Here is a 21,881-nt window from a genome sequence, read left to right as displayed (position 1 = left end):
TTCACTTGGGGTTTACGAAGAATTTGTCCTATCCTTCCATATAACGCACCACAAAAAGGAATGACGGCAGTGGCAGTTTCCTCATGAGAACACTCATCTGGTTCCATTGGTTTTACAGAGAGTGTAGGACATAAGGCTTTCCAAATTTGCCTACACCTTGTAGCCATTCTTCTGGAAAACCGCCCTCAGATGTTCGAGTTCTTCATTGATACTTTCATTGTCAGAGATAGTGTGAGCCCTGTGTACCAATGTTTTGAGCATACCATTCCTCTGAGCCTGCTGATGGCACCCTCAGCATATAAGTATAGGTCAGTGTGTGTTTTCTTCGAGGATACTCTGTGGCCCACCATACTGTCCACTCCTTTTGTAACCAGGACATGTCCCCTCCTTTTGTAACCAGGACATCCAGAGAGGGTAGCACGCTGTCCACCTCAACCTCCATGATGAATTTGATGTCCTGGTGTATGGAAGTAGGATGTGTAAGCCTCGTCATTCAGCGTGTCTCTCCCATGTGGTCATATGCTGAAAGTGTCGTGTACATACCGGAAGAAACAGATAGGTTTCCAGTGTGCTAATTCTAGGACTTCCTCCTTGAAATATTTCACGTACATATTGGCGACAACTGGTAAAAGCAGACTGCCCAGAGCTACTCCTTCCATCCGCTTGTAGTGGGTACCATAGAAAAGAAAGTACGTCGATGACAAGATGTGTCTAATGAGGTTGGTTGTCCCTACATCAAATTTGTGGCCAATAAGTTCTAAGGATTCTTGTAAAGGCAGTCTGGTAAAAAGAGAAAAAACATCGAAACTTACAAGGATGTCATTATCTTTAAGCTTGAGGTTGTTAAGGTGTCCAACAAAATCCACAGAGTTGCAGATTTGATGTGAGGATTTCCCCATGTAACAGCTAAGCAAATCCTTTAGGTACTTAGCAAGTGAGTATGTCAGAGCATCAATGTTGCTGACAAATAGAACATATGGAGCCACATCCTTGCGACCCTTCAGCTGTGCATAAAGTCTTGGAGGAACTGATGCTCTCTGTCTTATCTCCTTAATAACCTCATCAGGCAAGCCGGAGTCTTTGAGAAGAACCATGATCTTCCTCTCCACACTTTTGGTAGGGTCAGTATCAGTTTTCGGGTGTGCACTGTCTTCTAACAGGCCCAGCATTTTCTCGAAGTAATTCTGGTGAGATAGGACCACAGTTGTGTTGTCTTGTTGGCTGGAAAGACCACAATGTCAGGTCTTTTCTTTATAGCTGCCCTCTCCATGCTAGAGACGTTTGGTTTTATAGGTTTTTTTGTTGCGTGAGAGCAGAAAAGGTTTCACAACATACTTCGGCTGCTTCAGGGGGCATTCTTGTTGCTACCTATTCAACTGAACTGATGATATCCATAACAGGTGCGGATTCGGTCCTTTCTTAAGAAGTGATCCTGCATCCTCATCCAGTTGCTTTTCTGTGGGATTGATAATAGTCTTGTAGGCAACATCATGAGGTTTCCTCTCTGATATACACTTGAACTTCAGTATTTGGCATCCGGTGGCCTTTCTTTGGACAGAGTCTGCTGTGGCCCATGTGACACCATGAATCCAGCCCTACATCCAAGAATTGAACTGGTTGGGGAGCTACAGATGTAATTTGTAAAGATCTTTGTTGGTCAAGTCCAGGCACCAGTGAGTAAAGTGGACTCTCTCATATTCCACGGCTAGGCAGGCATATTTCTTGATTCTTCCGGCAGTCGCTGAGTTGATGTGATACTTCACTTTGATGAAATTCAGTACTAAACGTTCTTCATGGCATCTCATGTGAAATGTAAATGCACTCAACAAACGGCTTCTCCAGTGGTGCAGCTTATCAAGGCTTTACATGTTGTGATACATCTCCTCCCTGTAGAGGTATACGATGTGATTTTTCAGCTTCTTCTGGCTTACTTCCATCAAGACTCTGATCTCAGCATTTCTTCTCAGTAACTACTGCTTTCTTCACTCCCTTTTAGTTTTCCGTATCTTTAATGTTCTGACCTTTCACTTCCCCCGCACCCCCTCCATCTCACATTTACTACATACAATGCACTTATCTTGCTGGGCTTATTAACTCTTGCACGATTTGTAGTCAGTGCTCTCTGCCTTTTGTATTACGCTAACTTCCACCCTTAAGCTATCAGGCTTCAAATCTCGTCCAGCACAGTCCCCAACTATCATTCTTTCCTTCTCATCCAATCCTGTAAATGTCCTCTGACCTTTGTTTCTAAGCGACTTTTTGGTTCTATCCCCATTTCCTATACCTCACCTCTCTTCGTTCCCCTTCAGCAATTCTGCCAGAAGAAGGAGCCACTGGCTCCGAAAGCTTGCAGATTTCAGTATCTTTGTGTATGTTTTCTCCTGCCACCACTTGGTGAGTACATTTGTTACAAAATAGAATAGCAGCATTACAAAACGTTATAGATATAACTATGCAGCACCTCATAATTCTAATTTTTACCCCTTCCCTTGCAGGATTTTTTGCTTGAAACTTGTAGTCCAAAGTTGTTGACAAGTTGGTGATGCTAGGGCATTCATAATTGTTCTGTCAGCATTTGATCCCTTGAGATATTCTCCAAAATCATTTCTATTTTCCAGTGAATGATATCATGGTTGGTGTATTTGCTCAAGCCTTGTGATTCTGTGGGGTGTAAGAGAAATTAAGAAGTTGTACCTCTTTTGTTTTTGCTGGTTTTCTTTCATTCTCACTTGTAGTCAGAATTCCTAGTACACAATTTATCAGATTTCAATTTCAGAAGGGATTATTTGTATTGTACTTTGTTGCGAAGTCAGCTGAACCTTTTTCCGTGCCCGCCTTTAAGTGAAGATGGTCCAACTTACTGTTTATGTCTTTGGTTGTCAAGTTCTATTAATGTTTCCATGCAGTTGTTGCACATACTGTTTTTAATAATGTAGAGTTTGCGTAATGAGTTGCGAACCAGAGAGGTGATTTCATGTGACTCAAATAATACCAGTATATTCTAGAGACTCCAAAAAGTAGGGGGCTTTTTGTTGTTAAAGGACAAAATGAAACATATTAAAGCAGCATTTCATTAGATTGTCTTCAGCATCTGTTTTTCTATGCATTTTACTCTTCTTTTTCTAACTCTCGTAGGTTGCAGAAAGGTATTGAATCATATTCATTTCATTGAGCTTATGCCACAATAGGCCACTAGACATACCCAGTGTGGTGTTCCCCCCCCCCCCTCCCCCCCCCCCCTTGTGAAGTGTGTTGTAATCTTTCCTAACATATTCTTCTATAGTGCATGCTACAATAGTAGGCAAAATGAATATTAGTCACCCATATTGTCCTGTTCACTCCCACCGCTAGACCCCGTCCTCATTATGTTGTGCAGGAGTATAATTACACAAACTGTATTCATAATTGTGTTTATAGCTGCAAGCAGCACCTAATGACCTTTTTTGGTCTTGTTGCTTTAGAAACTTCTTAGCACTAGCATCAGATGTGTTGAATATGTACATGAAGCAGAGTAAAAGACAAAAAATATGTTGACAATATTAGTCAGTCATGTGGAAATGCACAATCGCTACTGAAAAGTAGATTGTGTTATTTAATTTTTAACAAAATGTTTCTGAAATAAGTGATAGGAAGTTTTTGTGTAATTGATAAATGCCAAAAGTTTATTTTTAAAAGCCTGTACCTAATTACCTTTTTTGGTCTTGTTGCCTTAGAAACTTCTTAGCACCAGCATCAGATGTGTTGAATATGTACATGAAGCAGAGTAAAAGACAAAAAATATGTTGACAATATTAGTCAGTCGTGTGGAAATGCACAATCGCTACTGAAAAGTAGATTGTGTTATTTAATTTTTAACAAAATGTTTCTGAAATAAGTGATAGGAAGTTTTTGTGTAATTGATAAATGCCAAAAGTTTATTTTTAAAAGCCTGTACCATATACAGTGTGTTACATTGTTGCAGTCATTTAAAGATTTTGATAGTTTCTAATTAATGGAATTCAAGTATAACCCATTCTGAATTGCTGATTCATTTTTAGTATGTGGAGTTTATGTTCAATGTACGCCACTTGATCATTTTTCTTTTTTTTGTGTGTGTCTACAGGTGTGTGGGAAGGCATTCTCTAGTGCTGCCGACTTAACAAGGCATGGCAAAGCTCATCTCGGTGGGAGCATGCTGACTTGCTCAATCTGCTTCCACGTCTTCGCAAACGCTGCCAGTTTGGAACGCCACGAGAAGCGGCACTCAGCAGACAAACCATACGCCTGTTCGGTGTGCGGCAAGACGTTCGCACGCAAAGAGCACCTAGACAACCACACCCGCTGCCACACCGGAGAGACGCCTTACCGCTGCCAGTACTGCACCAAGACGTTCACGCGCAAGGAACACATGGTCAACCACATCAGGAAGCACACAGGTGAGACGCCTCACCGCTGCGACATCTGCAAGAAGTCTTTCACACGAAAGGAACACTTCACGAACCACATAATGTGGCACACAGGCGAGACACCTCACGCCTGCCAGATCTGCGGGAAGAAGTACACGCGGAAGGAGCACCTGGCCAACCACGTGCGGTCGCACACCAACGACACGCCATTCCGCTGCGAGATGTGCGGCAAATCATTCACGCGGAAGGAGCACTTCACGAACCACATCATGTGGCACACGGGTGAGACGCCTCACCGGTGCGACTTCTGCTCAAAGACGTTCACACGAAAGGAGCACCTGCTGAACCACGTGCGCCAGCACACCGGGGAATCTCCGCACCGCTGCAACTTCTGCTCCAAGTCGTTCACGCGCAAGGAGCACCTGGTGAACCACGTCCGCCAGCACACAGGTGAGACACCCTTCCACTGCGGGTACTGTCCCAAGGCCTTCGCCCGCAAGGACCACCTGGCGAACCACGTCCGCCAGCACACGGGCGAATCGCCACACAAGTGCCACTTCTGTACGAAATGTTTTACCCGTAAAGAGCACCTCACCAACCACGTAAGGCAGCACACAGGCGAGTCTCCCCACCGCTGTCAGTACTGCTCCAAGTCTTTTACCCGAAAGGAACACTTGACTAATCACGTGCGTATCCACACAGGCGAGTCTCCGCACCGTTGCGAGTTCTGCGCCAAGACATTCACCCGGAAGGAGCACCTGACCAACCACCTGCGGTGCCACACCGGCGAGACCCCTCACTGCTGCCACGTCTGCTCCAAACCGTTCACCCGCAAGGAGCATCTCGTGAACCACATGCGCAGCCACACGGGCGAGCGGCCTTTCGGCTGCGCTGAATGTGGAAAATCCTTTCCCCTTAAGGGTAACCTACTGTTCCACCAGCGGTCACACAACAAAGGTGCAGCTGCCGAAAGACCTTTCCGCTGTGATCTCTGCCCTAAGGACTTTGTATGTAAAGGGCACCTGGTCTCCCACCGCCGTAGTCATTCTGGCGATCGGCCACACTCGTGTCCGGACTGTGGGAAAACTTTTGTGGAGAAGGGAAATATGCTCCGGCACTTGCGCAAGCATTCAGCAGTCGGTCAACAACTGTCTCTAGTACCACACCACCATGGCGTTGTCGTTCAGCATTTGGCACATCATCCTCCCACGCTTCCTCCCACAGCTCCTCCTCCTGCCCACCCACAAGCTGCTATCCAGCATCCTCCACAGCCACAACCACAGTCACAGCCACAGTCATCACAGCAACCCCCATCTCATCAACAGCAGCAGCAACAGGCACAGCAGCAGCAGCAGCAGCAGCAGCAGCAGCAGGCACAGACCCAACAACCTCCACCACCACAAGCACCACAACCACCACCGCCACCACCACAGCAACAACAGCCTCCCCCACTTCCAGGACCACCTCATTCCGCAGTTGTTGTACCGACACAAAATGCTGTCCTAGCCACGTACTGAATCCAGTAATAAACTGCTTGCAGTCGTTAATTGTTCCTGAGTCCAATGAGTATAATATTTTCAGTCTTCTAATTTAATGCTATGTGCCATATCTGCCAATATTTTCAGATTTCTTCTACAACCAGCATTAATTCAGACATTACACAGGTAACTTTTAATATGTTTGCATAATCATGTAATTATTTGAATTTTTTAATACTCAGTAAGTAGGAAAAACAATTTTTTTAGATTGAAGCAAGAGACAGCAAATTGTGTACTATTGTGTAATTTTTATAATTGACAGAGCCTCAGTTCAGCATCTATTAAGTGAGTTTGTTCTTCTTATTTGTAATTTAAAATTTAGTCCGCCAAACTTAAATGCTTTAGAAATTTCAATCATGACTCACAATTTGAAAAGAATAGTGTTGGTTTGTGACTCGCCTGTGCTACATATTGTTTCAAAATTTACATGTGCATGTTCATTACATGTCAGTACTTTGTTTCTTCATGATGCTTTGTGAGCTTAGATTTGATCAACTACTGTGAAGTTAAGATCTGAGCCCCTTTTAGTGTAAGGAATTCTTTGTTTCTGAATCAAGAATTTGAAATTTTTATAATTGTGTAATTATCACTAAAGGATTGGACACACACCAAAAAAATGTGATAGAACAAATGGGTGATGCATTATAGAACAGTGTATATTTCATTCACTTGGGACCAGAATATTTCTTTCCATAGTCACATCAGATTTTTGAAAGCACCAGCTTTTGATCAAGCATTGGTTAAAAATGTTAGATTTTAAACTAACTTAAATCTCCTTACTGTTCACTTATATATTAAAAGTTGGTTTCTTTCCAACTTGAAGTGCTTTTCATGTACATTGCTGGACATTACGTTGACAGTTAATTATGGTATTCTAATAGAAGTCTTAAAATCTTACTTCAGAGTAGACCTCAGATAGTTATTAAAATAATGGTGTCGACAGTAAATATCACTGCTATGGATTCACAGTAAAAGTCTGAGAACTGGAACTTTATCTTCATGATTGTCCAGGACAAATTTTTAAAGGAAGGTTCTTTTTCATGGTACAAATTAATCATCCTAATTTTTTCTTGTTATTGAATAAGTATTATTTTTTGCATCTCACATTACAGCATATTTAAAATGCGACTAAACATTGTTCATTTGCACAATATGTGTGCATGTTGCTTATTAGGTGTGGCATATCAAGTGATTCAGTTTCTGATCGCAATAATTATAAAATGCCTTTGTGTAGATGTTTGCACGTCAGCATTCTGATAAATATTTTGTATAAAGCATGGTATTTTTGAGAAGCTTTAGACCTTAGGAGATCTTTACTCTAGTTGTGATACTGTAGGTTTTAAAGCTTTTAGATGGCAGCTAAAGGGGAAAAAAACAGTCATTGCATTATTAATATAAAAAAGTACCTTAAATCAGTGTGTGTTTGAGAGAGAGAGAGAGAGAGAGAGAGAGAGAGCAGCAAAAAGGGTGCTTACAAATAACAACAATGGCATAATTGACAGCAGTTTTAAAATATTTTTCACTTTAGATAGCACAGAAGTTCCATCTAGTATTTGTTGTCCATTTTTGTATTTGCCAGTATATGTTACCCCTCCAATTCATTGCAAGAGGAAAGCAAATCTCAGTTGCCATACGTTGTTGGGCATATTTTAAGTTACTGGCAGTTTTCTGTTTGTTCCAGAGTGAGGTTCTTTGTAAAATTAAACAAAGGTAGTCTATCCCTTCTTCTTCTCAAGCATTAGAAGTCACTTTTGTTTAAGCTGTTTAAAAGTACCATTCTGTAAGAAAATAAGCTTCATGCTATTATTCTTTGCCCATAAACTTTTCATTCCACAAAAGAGCTACAGAGTTGAATTCTACCTGTGACTAATAAATTTACACAGTGGTTTGTAATTTAAATAGCTCCCTATATTAGAATAACTTCTCATTTGTGGTATTTGACATATCTGCATGGCTGTTGTTGGAGTGTTGATCCATTTATATTCATAAAATTCAGAGGAAACACATCCATCTTCAATCATGGTCATGACTCTTGTGAAAAATTCCGATGAATTTTGAATCTTGAAGGTTAAGGTGCGGAAGTTATTATTTTGTTACAGTTTACTAATGGTAAATCCACTGGCCCTATTATACCAGGTGGCATGCTGAGGATTATCATGTACACATAATGTTAAAATAATACATTGAGCAGCTGAAGATCAGTCTTCAGGGATTAAAATGCATTGCGCTTTCTCATGAACACCATTGTTGTATCTGATCATGGTATTTTTTCTATTAAATTTTACAAGTATTTGACATTTCCTCTGACCATTGTGAAGAAACATTATTTCACAACAATAATATTTTTTGGTTTTGATGTAATCAAGTATGACTGTTTCATACACTGCCTTCATTTCATTAATACTGCCATGAACTGACTACTATTAATTTTATAATATATTAGGGATGAATGGACAGCTAGTCTATGGAATAACAGATTTACTGCTGCAAAACCATTTAAATTTACCGTTAGGAACAAGTATGTTATTCCTATAAAAATAATGCCTTGCTCTTGCATTGTTAAAGGCAGTTTTGGATCAGTCTATTAAATTATTGGCAGTGTCATCTACCAGCAGCTTCATTAATCGTTTCTGTTAAAACAGCATTGCTTCGGTCTAACTCAAGGTTTAATTCCAGATTTTAAGGAATTTTTCTTCTGTCTCGTACTTACCAGCTGTCTTACCATGTTTTCTCTCTAAGGTATCTTATTTTTTCCTGCATTTGGAGGAACATCATGTTAGTCATAGCTACCTCATTTTGGATTGCCCTCCATTATTATTTTCATATAGAAACTGAAAATTGTACAAATGAAAGTTTCAGTAAGATATTCATATTTCTGTACTGTCCTCTTTCCACCTTTGTACTCACACTTATTGGCTTCATGTTTTGTCTTTTTTGCCCTACCAAATTTTCTTCCAGACCATCAACAAAAACTAAAATAAGGGAACTGCCAAACTAGTGAAACTCCCTCAGTAATTGCTAATCTTTGTAATTTGATGATTTTTGTCATAAAATATTACTTCACTTGGTTCTGTTAAGTTTTTCATTTAATAAGCATTGGATAATGTTGTAAAATCAGTTTGTCTAAGTCTTAGAATCTTTAGTGAACCAAATTAAATTCCCTTGAATATGATCATGTGATGTAGAGAAAATTTGTGGTGACATGTGTCAGTTCTGTTTTATATTTTTATGTACATATATGTCCTGCATTGGGTGATTCGTTGATAACATGTTGTGAAAAGAAGAAAACCTTATTTGACCTGTGTGATAATTTCGCAGTTGTTCCTGATAATCTGATTACAGACATCGCATATCTAGTATTTTAAAATAAATTTTCTTTGTATTTGAGATTGAATATATCATGAATCATTTATTGTGTAATTATAACATTTTAATACAAACATAATAAAATGTGAATACAAGTTCCTGTTGTTCATCATTTTTCTCAAACCATTTGCTGAACAATTGAAACATAGTAGATAAATAGGCCTTTTTAAACATCGTGATTAGTTTCATTTCTCTTTTCTTTCTTTTTCCTTCTCTTCTGTCTCCAGTCCTCTATCATATGTTGAGAAGTTTTGCTAAAATACAACGATATTTCTGCAAATATCTGTTAACAATAAATGTCACTGTAACTGCTCACTAAATGTACTTTACAGCTTTGATGAAAATTTTAAAACTGTAATTTGACTACACATACTTGTATAAGAGGTGAAAAATAGTCATGTGGCTAAATACATGCATTCAGTTCTGTTGTGCGTGTTCATCGTGCTGCTGTCATGATTGAACTAGATATTCTTCTTTTTATTATTATTATTATTATTATTATTATTTAAACAACGTGCTATGCTGAAGTAAGGTATGGTTCAGTTCAGTGCATGTGTAAAACACGAAAGATAACCACCCCCTTATCATTTGTTCATCTGCTCCATATTCCATTTGTAAAGTATCATATTTCTGTCATCAGTTTTCTCTTAACTGTAAGGCTCACAAATAATCTTCCTTTTTGTACTGTGAGTTTGAAGAGTATTAGCATTTTACTCTCAACAAGTAAATATTGCATTGTATTCCTAAATTGTTTGTTCTGTTTTTAATTGAGAGGATTCAGCAGAAGATTTATTGACATGTTTTTCCAGCTAGGCTTCTTGAGCAATTGATTTCTGTGATATAACTGGCTCCCCCCTCCCCCCCCCCCCCTCTCCCCCTAGTAATGACACATGGACGGGAAAAATGTACAGCAGTTAACAAGTATCCAAATAAATGTTAATTTACTATTGGAAGTCACACTGTATACATTGATATTGCATCTCATGTTTTCATCATTCATACTTTATTACATGTACATTACATTTAATATCCATTGATCTTCCCCCATTTGTCACTTTGAAATAGTGAGAAAATACAAACTTCCATTTATATGAGAATTAATCATTCCCACAGCGTGTAGGAAACACTGAAGGGAAAAAAGGGGGGGGGGGGGGCGGTTACATGGAAGACGCATCGCCAAAATCCAGACAAATAAAATTTTATTAGTGAAATATGAAGAAGCACCAAAAAACCAACAGTATGGAAAGAATATGGGTTGCTACTCATCACATAGGGGAGGAGTGATAATAGTGATAATAGACAGCCTCAAAAATTCCTATAACAATGGATACTTGTCTTCTGTAGTGCACAGTTATTTAATATATTCCTCTTATGCTTGAATAATAGTTTCCAGTCACAGTCTGAAGCTTGTACATGCACAGCTTAACATATCATGAGTTCAGTGTAGTTGTTTGCAGCAACATTCTTGAATAAATGTGTCACGGAATTCTTACATGCCATATTTGTATTCAGTCTCAAGCTTTCGATGACTTCCCCATTGTCGTCATTACGAGATTCCAGTAGGTTGGTAGCTACTTTAGTTAGTTGACCAAGTTGTGTTATGAAGATGCCACAAAGTCACAGAACTTTCATATGCTTCCATGGATTATATTGATGTCTGTGACTCAAGAACTCTGATAGTGATGCTGATATCTTTAGATAATAGACAACTCTTTTGATTTTTCTGTCGTCTTAAATCATCAAGTGCCTGTTACCATGCACTACAAATAGTGTAGCCACTGTCCTGGTTAAAGTAGTTGTTACACATTTTGATCTCAGCAGCTTCTTAAGTGACAATCTGGGGTGTATTTTTCCTACTTTTCCTGCTGCGTTTATTTTGTAAGATTTGTGGTGGGTCTTATACAAGCACTAGCGGGAAGTTGTGTCCCTGGCTGATATAACTGGGCAATATTTTGCCGACCCCAATGAACCGCCAGATGAAGGTAGTATTACCTTTATCCTCTCTTCTCAGAGTAGTTTTTTCTTTTTTCTGTGGTCCGGATTCTTTCGTGCCACCTTTTTGATCCAACTGGGGTGAAGATCCCTGGAATGCTTCCGCAAGTTCTCTCTGTTGTGCTAATAAATAAATAGCCACACTTCTCACAAACTGGGGTATATTTTGCCCAACATTTTCATTATTACTTTCCACAACATGATAAACAATTGCTATGGTAATACCACTCTCTTGAGTATATTCAAACATCCGCACATGCATATTGTAGGACCTGAGAGAAAAATCAGAAAAACAACTACCACTCTTCAGTAGTTCATTATGCCCTTGTTGGTGCTTCATTTACTCCATGGCTCTCAGTTTCAGGCACTGGCTTCACCATGGCGCAAATGACTCCCAGACGACCAGTGGTTGTAATACCATTTTTAAAGGTCCCCTTCTCGCTGGCTCCACCACTGCTCCACATTCACTTCATACAAGAAAGGAAAACAGTTTCCCTTTCCCACTACATTTATTCTGATTCAATTTACTCAAGAGCATCTCTTGTCGATGGCTTTCCAATGGTGTTGGGATGTTTACAAATATCCCAAAACACTACAAATCTCAGTAAGTAGATGCACAAGACAATATTCCTGTTTCATCAAACATAATTGTATGTTTATGCATGGGGTGTGTACAACAACAGCAGATACTGAGAGGCAACAGAGAAATTAGCTGGGTCATCCACCTTCTAATGAAAGCAGCACCACCAGTGTTGTGCAGTTATAGACATTGACAGTCTGTGATAGCATATGAATGTTTGGTGCCTTGGTGATATCTCATTGAAATAAATTGGGCAACAAAGTGAAGTACCAAATGACCTACTGAAATTTCATAATGATAATGATGGGAGGGTTGCAAATGTCCCAAAAACTCCATTCAGAATTTATTCGATGTAGACAAATGCTGTCTCATTAGAGGCTCTTAATGATGCCATGGGATATCAAGATTTATTGGAGACCTTTTCAGCTACATTCCATACACAGTAACCCAAGGGTTTTAAATTCGAAATGTTGGGAGGCCACTACTCCTTAGACCAAAATACATCCAAATTGTCTTGATGTCCAGTTTTGTAGCAAACAGCTTGTGTGATTAAGTTCACCTTCTTGCTGAAAAGCTTATGGAGTTTCAACTATCGTTGTTTCCATCCATGGCTTCAAATAATGTTCAAATAAACTTCTTTTGTGATAGTTTCTTCTTCTTCTTCTTCTTCTTCTTATTATTATTATTATTATTATTATTATTATTATTATATAGTTAATGTGAGGTATGTTGGAGAACTTCTGTGAAGTCTGGAAAACAGGAGGTACGTGCTGGCAGAATTGGAGCTGTGAATGTAGATCACGATTCTTGTGTAGATAGCTCAGCTGGTCTTGAAACGGCAAGGATACAATCCAACACACAATTACACAGCAGAACACTATCCACCACAAACAGAAAGATTTATTCTAGATAGTTTATTCATACTTGTGACATCTTTGAGCTTATATGTACACTTACTAGACACACTTGCATACTTGAAACCTATCAATGGTTGCACAAGCTATTGTGGGATTTAAATACATAATACTAGCAGTTATTTTGCCATGGCTGAAAATTTGTATCAAATTGAAAAGCTATTGCTGTAATAACACATGAGTTTGATATTAGTAATTTAAGTAGTTCCAAGCAGTGACATGCAGTGGTGAAATTTCAGTTTGCATAACTTAAATTCTTTTTAATGTATACCTTCCAGTCTAGTCAGGTCACCAGCTAAATAAATATTATATATGATTTTCACCTGCCCTCACAATTCCTTCCCTAAGTCTCCTTTTTCCTCTTTAATCCCATTCCAGTGCAGTAGTGAATGTTTGTATCATAAGTTCATTGTAGAAAACCAGTGCTGGTTGAAACAGAGAAAAGAGAAGGGGGAAGAGATAATCTTAATAATTTCTTTAGTTATATTTTCCATATGAAACATTGTCTGAAAATGTTTTCAAATGGAGTACTTCGTGTGAGTATACTCTTTGCTAAATCTGAGCTGTCTTGAAATACGGATTGAACTCTCTGCGTATTAGTCAGATATTATTGTTCATAACTTTGGATGATGCAACACCTTTGAATAGAGTTAACTTATTTATGTTGTCTTAATATTGAAAGTCATGGGCACAGGAAAGTAATCTTAACTTTTTTTTAATTTAGATAAAATGTCACAGTAATGATATTTCAAAAGTGAACAATATGCAAAAGTTAAGCTAGGCATGCACTTACTTGCAGAGAAATAAGCTAATCAGCTTTTTAGTTCCGCCTCATCTTCACACACACACACACGCGCGCGCACACACACACACACACACACACACACACACACACACACACACACAGGAGAAGTGTTGTAAAATTTACGATTTTATTAAATTAAGCTAATGTAGAAAACGTTGGTATTTTTTGAGAATATCTTGTGTTGCTACACATCTATGTCAAAACTGAGTTTGTGTATGCATTCCTAAAGGTAGTCTTCTTTCCAAGACAATAATAAACCTAAATACTTTGATTTACAATAAACCTAAACACTTTGGTTTACAATCACACCATTTTCAGTTTAAGTGAAATGCTTTACCTGAAATGGTATGTCCATTAGTGTCTTGTTTCTATAACTTGCACAAGTTTCAGTTTTATTAATGTTCTCCTTTACTTATTGTGTTCAGTAACTCAGCTGTGTATTAATATTATATGAGGTAATGCAAAAATATTTTAAAAATGCAGGTCATGGCACAAGCTATGTCTGCATAATTAAGAAAGTACTATTCCATTACAGCATGTGACTGTTCTCCATTATCATCTATGATATTTAGCAGACTTTTGCTTCCCCTGCTAACAACATTCTTTAGAATTACCATATTGATTCTCTGTAATTGATGTTTAATGACAGCACATGTTCCTCATATTGCAGTTTAACGATAGCCAGTACTACCTTATGTTATCTTTTTATTTGCCTGTCAAGAAGCATGCAGGCTACCAGACTGTTGTAAATGAGGTTCCACTGCACTTGACATATTTATTCAAAGAAGCAGTGAAAAAAATTGAGTCTAAATTGTGCTGCTGAGATAGTTTAAATCAGAAGGTAACTCCATGTGGTATCATTCCACACAAATTTAGAAAAAAAAAAAAACTTTTCCCCACCAATAATCTGACCTCTTGGTGCAAAATAATATTTTGCACAGAGTTAACTAGCACTTTTACTGTTGCTTTCTGTGTAACCTATAAACCAGCATTGTGAAATATTCATACTATTTATTTGCTTTTTCAACTAAATATGTAAAACGATCAACGGAATGTATTGTGTTTATGCGAGAGAGATACTAAAATTGTTCCAGGTATGTGTAACAATAGTTTTCTGAAGTGAAGTGTGATTGTTGTCAGTATAAACAATTGAGTTCAGATATTCCAGTTCCACTTTGGCTTCTCAAAATTTTGAATAATCGTTCAAGATTCATCAGAATTTTATTATTTTGTTTTTGACTACTACAGTTGACATTACGAAGAAAAATCTTCCTTGTACTACTGTAAGTTTGCCTTCGAAGTTTGTAAAAGACATAAATTCTTGATTTTGGTTAGTAGGAAGAATACAATTGTTGTTAGTCACATATACTGATCTGATTATTTGTTTACTTAAAAGATTTTTACTTAAAAAGATTTATTTCTAGTCTATAAAATTGACTCACAATTATATACCTATTGCTTTCTATACAGATAATTTTAAAAAGGTATTATAGTTTTGTTCTGCAAATGTGGTTCCTTGTGAAGGATCCATTTCAAAATCAGACTCACTACAGCAACTGCAAATGTTTCTTTCACATGACAAACTAAAATCTTATTTGGTTACTAAAAACAATATTTAGTAAGCCTAATCATCACAACAAAGCTAACATCCATTTTTCATGACTTGAGTATCCATATTTAGTATATTGTTCCCAACTAACATTATATCTTCATCATCAGTTGCCACAGATTGAAACTGGTTGCTAATTTTCATTGTATGTGTATGTTAGCTGTAATCAAAATAGTCTCAATTACCATAGACCGGGTCATGACATTTGTGTTAGAGCATTGTCTTACGTCCAACAGTTCCCATTCATTCCAACTTTTGTCTGCTATGCTTTAATAATAATAATAATAATAATGGAAGCTCTTTTGGATACGTGTTTTAACATTTATTTCAATGTCATGTGGGCCATTCTTTTGTTAAGTTGTGATATTAGTGTAGAAGAAGTGCTGTAGGTAAGAATCTTAGCATCAGTTTTTATAAATTATTATTACTGTGTTTGAAAAATTTCTCAAGTTGTTAACCAGGCACGATAACAGTTTCAGCAGGTATGCAAATTTAATTTTTAGAAGTCGTGATCTTGTTGCAAGTGGACAGTTCATACAAAATCTTCTGGCAGACACCTCAAACTCTGATTGTGGAATGAGGTATTATTTATTATTTTGTATTTCTGCAGCATTTAGAAAGTCATTGAAGAGATGAATTGTTGTGCTCCATGTAAGCCACCATTTTAATGTAATCTTACAAGTATATCATACCTGTTACAAAGACTCTACCTTTCTAACTTCATTAGTTGCTCTGTGTGCTGTTCTTACTTTGTAGTGAGGATATAAAAGAGTATAGATCATAAAGGATGACTGTAGATATACATTTTTTTGAAACATTTAGTCATCAGAATGATAATATTGCCCTGTTTCTTCCAGAAGTAAATATTAAATTTCAAGTATTTAGAAAAAAAAATTTGAGAGGTGAAATAAGGGAACAGTGTCGAAAGCTGCGGGACCGGAGGACAAACATTTGGAGCAAATGTGTTAGATAGGAATGTAATACTGATAAGAGTTTAACTGTTAATGTCTTCAAAAATATGAGGAAATGCTTATACCACTCATTTGTTAATATATATGTAGTCACTTTAACTTTCTGGTATTGTCATGTGTGATTCCATTCATTGATGTATTCACATCATAATTTGTACAGTTCAGTTCTCTGTTCACAGCAGTAATAAAGAAAATGCAATATCTGGTAAGTATAATTCAATTTAGAAGTGTTGCTTGTATATTGGCATCAAAAAAATATAAATATTGTGACGTTAGGCTTGCAAAAGTACTAGATGTATGAAATAAAATATTGAACTGCATTCCTACTATGAATTGTTTTAATGTCATTTTATGCCATTATTTTAAGTGGATGAAGACTATCTGTTAATATTTATAATAATATTTTCCAGATAAGTTGACTAAGACAATACAAGAAGACACATTTTTAATTTGTAGGACTTTCATGTCCTTAAGTTCACCGTACTCCTTTTGGCCTTTCATTAGTGGTTGTGTGGATAGTAATTCTACATAAGACCATGAGATTTTGTATTACGTTAGCCTAAACCAGGTGCTTCAAACATTAATGAAAAATAAGAATTGTTTCATACTTTTGGGGGGGGGGGGGGGGGGGGAGTGAAGAGTCAAATCTTTCTCCGTCTTCTTTACTGTGGGTCACTTACTTGTAACTGTCTTCCTACACTTTTTCTTATCCTCCCCCCCCCCCCCCCCCCTCTCTCTCTCTCTCTCTCTCTCTCTCTCTCTCTCTCTCTCTCTCTCTCTCATCTATCTATCTATCTGTCTGTCTCTGTGGATTTGAGTAAAGTGCACTTTTACTTTGTTTAATACTTATGTTATGTTTGACTTTTGTTTTTCTAGTAGTGACACACTGAATCCATACTATAAGTTCGAAAGTGACAAGTTGTAGTGCTTGTTATTCTCCTATAACATGCAACATAGAAACCTCAAGATTTGCTTGAACACCTGGTTGCTGTTTAGGCATTGTCCCATAGTATGCAGTGAGCCTTTGCCTTCCTTCACCTAAAGAACCAGTTCAACCATCCTTGTAGGCAAGTGAGTGGGAGAAAATTTGTGATTTGGCCTAAAACACAAAACTGGACATCTATCACATGTACGAAGCATAACTAGAGGAGTTTGTCATTGTAATTGTCATAAAAAGTTGTAGTTCTAATGGCAGTTTCAATAATTCTGCTGACAGTTGATATCTGAACCAATCACCCCTATTGAATAAATGTGGTTATATTTCTGGTTAGATTTCAACTCAGAAACTTAGTCATGCAAACAGTGAATATGGATTGGTGTCAGACGAAGTTGTTTGAGTGTCAGATGAGAACAAAGAAACTACAAAGATTAAATTATGCCATTGAAGTTGTGGTGATAGTAAGTTAGGAAAGATAATTTAACAAAATTTTAAAAGATAGTAACAATATTGTCAAATTAGAATATGGTTATTAGACCCTTAACATAACAGATTGAAATCATGTCGGAATCCAACCTTTTGAAATGTGATATTGGGGAAGTGGTTGGCTGTAAATATGGAACAGTTTAAGGACCACGGTGATCAGGTATGGGGTAGGAGTTTATTGTGTCGATGAGCAAATTGAGAAACAACTGGAAGGTGAAAAGACCACTAACAAGGCAAAGAAGACATATAACTGAGACACAAAGACAGTCTCATATATTTTGAATCACTTGTTAGAACATGTAATTATGAGTGACAACCTGGGATGGCAATTCTGTTGATGTGCCCAATGTTTTAATGGGTTACCTGGTCATCTCTGTGAGCTGTTATGTGCACTGGTTCAGACATTCTCACTTTTTAATCTCAACAAAAATAGTTTTCTTCTTTCAGTTACATTGGAATATACATAAAAAAAATCATGTCCATTTATTGATAGTGTTGTTTATTTTGTTTAAGGATTTTGCATGGTTCGTAAGATTTTGCTTTCTTTTATACTGCAATTTGATACATAGTGCATGGTTAGAAATAATTTTAGTAAGGGACACAGATGTTTGATACTAACACTTTACAACTCTTTTATAGTGTCATCTTTACATAATTAAGGCACTTTAACTTTCTCAAACACAATGTTCTACAAATGTCACTAGGAGTAGCATCTGTGATATTTCAATTTTTTTTATGCACGAAAGAGGCAGTCTGAACAGGTTACTGATTTAGGACTTCTTGAAAAGTTGAAGGGCTTACAGAGACAGAAAAAAAATTCTAACAATGTCAGATAGTAATCATAGTGCTTATTTAATATGTCACATTAACGGTGTACAATGTCGTAAATTTTAGGTTTTGTGTTAACCTAATTCATTATTGACCATCTCTTTTATCCCATCTTCAGTACTGTAGTTTCCTGATATTACAGAGTTAGTTGGTGCAGTGGTTAAGAAGTGACTTGGTTTCGACAGAATGGTTTTTTGAAAATGACATAGCTGATTTCTTTCCCAAATTCCTCTTTTGGCCTTGTCATTGACATGGTATTAAAATCTAATCTTTCTTCCTTCCTTTCGCTGTTCATCTATAAAATTTTTGACAAAAACTGAATATGCAAACATTGTTCCCAAAGGCAGTGCATATTTGTTGGAGCATGATCTTACCCATCAATGACTACACTGTTCAGTAATGTATGTAGCTATGTGGGAAACACTCAAAAAAATTATCTTGCTGATACCTATAGCAGTGGAAGCAATGGGTGATAGGTAACAGGTTATCTAGTTCTCAGCAGTGAACAGTTTGGATTCTTGTTGGCTAAGAGAGTGAGTAGTGGTAGAGATTTAAATAACGAGCTATATAAACATGGCAAGTAAATGACTCATGCCAACATTCTAAAACTGACCGAATGAGATGGTGCATTGATTGCCACACTGGACTCAGAATTCAGGAAATGGAAAAGTAATCAGCAGTTGAAAATATAACAGATAGTGGAAAAAAATATGGTCATGAAGTGGAGGCAGAAGAAAACACATACAAAAGATTTCAAAATGTGCAAGCTTTTGTAACCATTGGCTCCTTCTTCTGGCAGACAGATCAAAGGAAATGGAAGAGGGATGAGGGATAAAGACTGGTTAAATAACTTATTCTTTCAATAATAGATATCATAACATTGTATGAGCTATAGTATGCAAATAATGTAAGTATCACTTGAAGTGTGCAGTGGCTTTCCATACTTCTTTTACATTCTGATAAACAGAGATCTTTATGTCTCCATGTATAGTATGTAAAAAAGAACAGTATGTGAAGACCTGTGAATGATCAGTGCTGAGATGTGTGAATACTCTTTGCAAAAAGTGCACACAATGTTCTTTGTGAAGCTTTAGCTCATTTTTCCAGAGGTTATGGCAGGAGGATGTACTTTAGATGCTCCACATTATCAGCTTACAGTCTTCTGTAACCAGTAACTCAGTGACGAAAGCTTCTACAATTTTCTCCGCTTGCTTTTGTTAGTCAGTTATATTTATATTGCAATAGTCAAGATGGGAATGCTGCCACAGGAGTGTTACACAGTATTTACCACCTGTGCAAATTCTCACTTCTGTGAACATATCTGTCATCGTAGTGTAAGAAATTAGCTCTGATCCACTCTTTTGAGAGATATACTGGTATATATTGATGTTTGGTGTTCTTTGACACAGAATTCGTTTGTTAGGCCTTCCATGTTTTATAGGTTTTCTTAGTTTTAAAGGCTGTGCAAATTATTCTTTATCTCACTGTTGACATGCTTTTTATTAACACCCTTTAATTATATTATTTAATTTTGTCTAACTATAATACAAGTTTTAGTTTCTCTACTTGTAGATTATAAAAAAAAGTCTGCACAGCTCTGTATGTTCATTTGCTGTACCTTATTTACTGTATACATTTGAATATTTACAAGAATTGATCATCTGTTCTGCAAAACCTAATGCCACAGCAATTTACATTTACTTGATGATATCCATATTTTTTGAACGAGTTTTCCCTTTTATTAAAGAACTGTTTTTATCCGCCTGCTATTAGCTGTCTCCCTAATAATATAGTGAACGTTTTATACATAAATTATCATTTTCAAATTTCTTGGTAATAGAAGTTTTGTCACACATTCTTTATTCCTTCAATTGACTGTTTATTGCTGATGAATAATTTTTAATGTGTTTCTTGGTGTAGTCTATAATACATTTGTTTTCTTGAATATTGCTGGGTATGAGCTTTTTTAAATTTATTTTTTAAAGTAACCTCTTTTGCTAAGTAACTACATTGTGTTTCCTCTTGGGTTTTGCTGTTGCTGCTGTAAGTTCATAACATTTAATTTTTTATTTCAAAATCATTATTTCAGCAAAGAGGACTGTATTACAGGAACTAAACGCTGTGCATGAAATGTGTTTAATGTTTTATGTTGTATATTTTCAAAGATAGCTAACAATGATACATTTAAGGAGTACAATAGTAACTGACAAAGTAGAACTTGAAATTTCAGACGGGGTTCCCTTTTCAGAAAGTTACAATTGTTAGGATATGTCATGTAGTTGCGTCTGTAAGGAGAACACAGTGGCAATGCTAATAAATGAAATGAATACCGTGTTTTGATTGTTAAACAATACAAATAGACTCATATGAATTAAAACTTCGTCAGAGAGAGGTAGATCCTGTGAAAGAGTCGTGGTAAATAAAATTTTCAGCAATGTCTCATTTGTTATTATTTTTCCTCATGGCTTTTATGATGATTTTGTATTCTTATTTCTTTCCACTCGTCCACAGTTCTTCTTTTTCTCATATAGGTTTTATTATTGTTATTATTATTATTATTATTATTATTTCCCCATTTATAGATGTTTTCTTCCAAAATTCCAACCCATGTTTGTTTCAGAACAACGCAGAAATTCAGCAGGTGTATTTAGCAATTAAGAACATGTTTTTAATGGCCTGTTTGATGACCAAGAGCAAATCTCACATTTCTCTCTCTTACCGATCACAGCTAACCTTTTATTAGCGTGCATCTACAAATTCAGTACTGGAATGATATCTTTGTTTTTCTGTTTATATAATCTCACTTTTTACTCAGTTCATAAACCATGGCGAATGTATTATAAATGAAATTCATCTAAATGATAGACTGCTACTCACCATATAGAGGAGAGTCTGAGATCTAGGTGGACACAACAAAAGGTCTCCTGTATATGATAATAGCAATATATTCCTTTTATAATATTATTGTTAGTCTGTTCTGGGCTTTCCATTATTTGAAATTCATCTCTGTCTTTTACAAGTTTTTTAGCAGCAGTGTAAAAAATTTTTGAGTTTTGCTAAACAATTTTAATATTCTCTTTGATAATGTGTACTTTTTTCATTTTGTTTCTCATATTTTGTGAAAATGAACTCAGAATGTCTGCCTATTCTTCTTCTCCTCGCCTGTCCTCCATGCCCCTCCATTTCCAAGATCAAAGGTAATTTCAGTGCTATCTTGCACTGATTTGAACTTCCCTGCCAAGTATGCTCACACACACACACACATACACACACACACACACACACACACACACACACACACACACACACACCATGGAAAATAACAGAGATCAGTTTAATTGTAGTGATGGTGCCGATTCTTTCTGTTTTGGGTTTTGATATGTTTTGCCTAATATCTTGCTATGTTTTTTCAACATGTGATGCTCACAGTTCTATTATTTATTTCATTGTTTACTGTGCTATAGATACAT

The 21,881-nt window shown here is 36.8% G+C and overlaps 1 protein-coding gene across 7 annotated transcripts in view; it reads left to right on the top strand.

Moving 5' to 3' along the window:
* LOC124775117 (zinc finger protein 28-like) overlaps positions 1 to 9,358 on the top strand; it is a 209,346-nt gene extending 199,988 nt beyond the window's left edge. For 6 of the 7 annotated variants that reach the window (XM_047249954.1, XM_047249955.1, XM_047249957.1 and 3 more), the window contains one exon: positions 4,103 to 9,358. In XM_047249954.1, the coding sequence (XP_047105910.1) occupies positions 4,103 to 5,902 (1,800 nt within the window). In that variant the 3' untranslated portion in view covers positions 5,903 to 9,358. The remainder of the gene's footprint in view (positions 1 to 4,102) is intronic. The other variant, XM_047249958.1, reaches the window with a different exon arrangement.
* Positions 9,359 to 21,881: the final 12,523 nt, after the last annotated feature.

Source organism: Schistocerca piceifrons, chromosome 2 (genome assembly GCF_021461385.2).
Source record: "Schistocerca piceifrons isolate TAMUIC-IGC-003096 chromosome 2, iqSchPice1.1, whole genome shotgun sequence".
NCBI classification, from domain to species: Eukaryota; Metazoa; Arthropoda; class Insecta; order Orthoptera; family Acrididae; genus Schistocerca; species Schistocerca piceifrons.
Note: the sequence above shows the minus strand (reverse complement) of the source record. Positions and strands in the feature narration are given on the sequence as shown.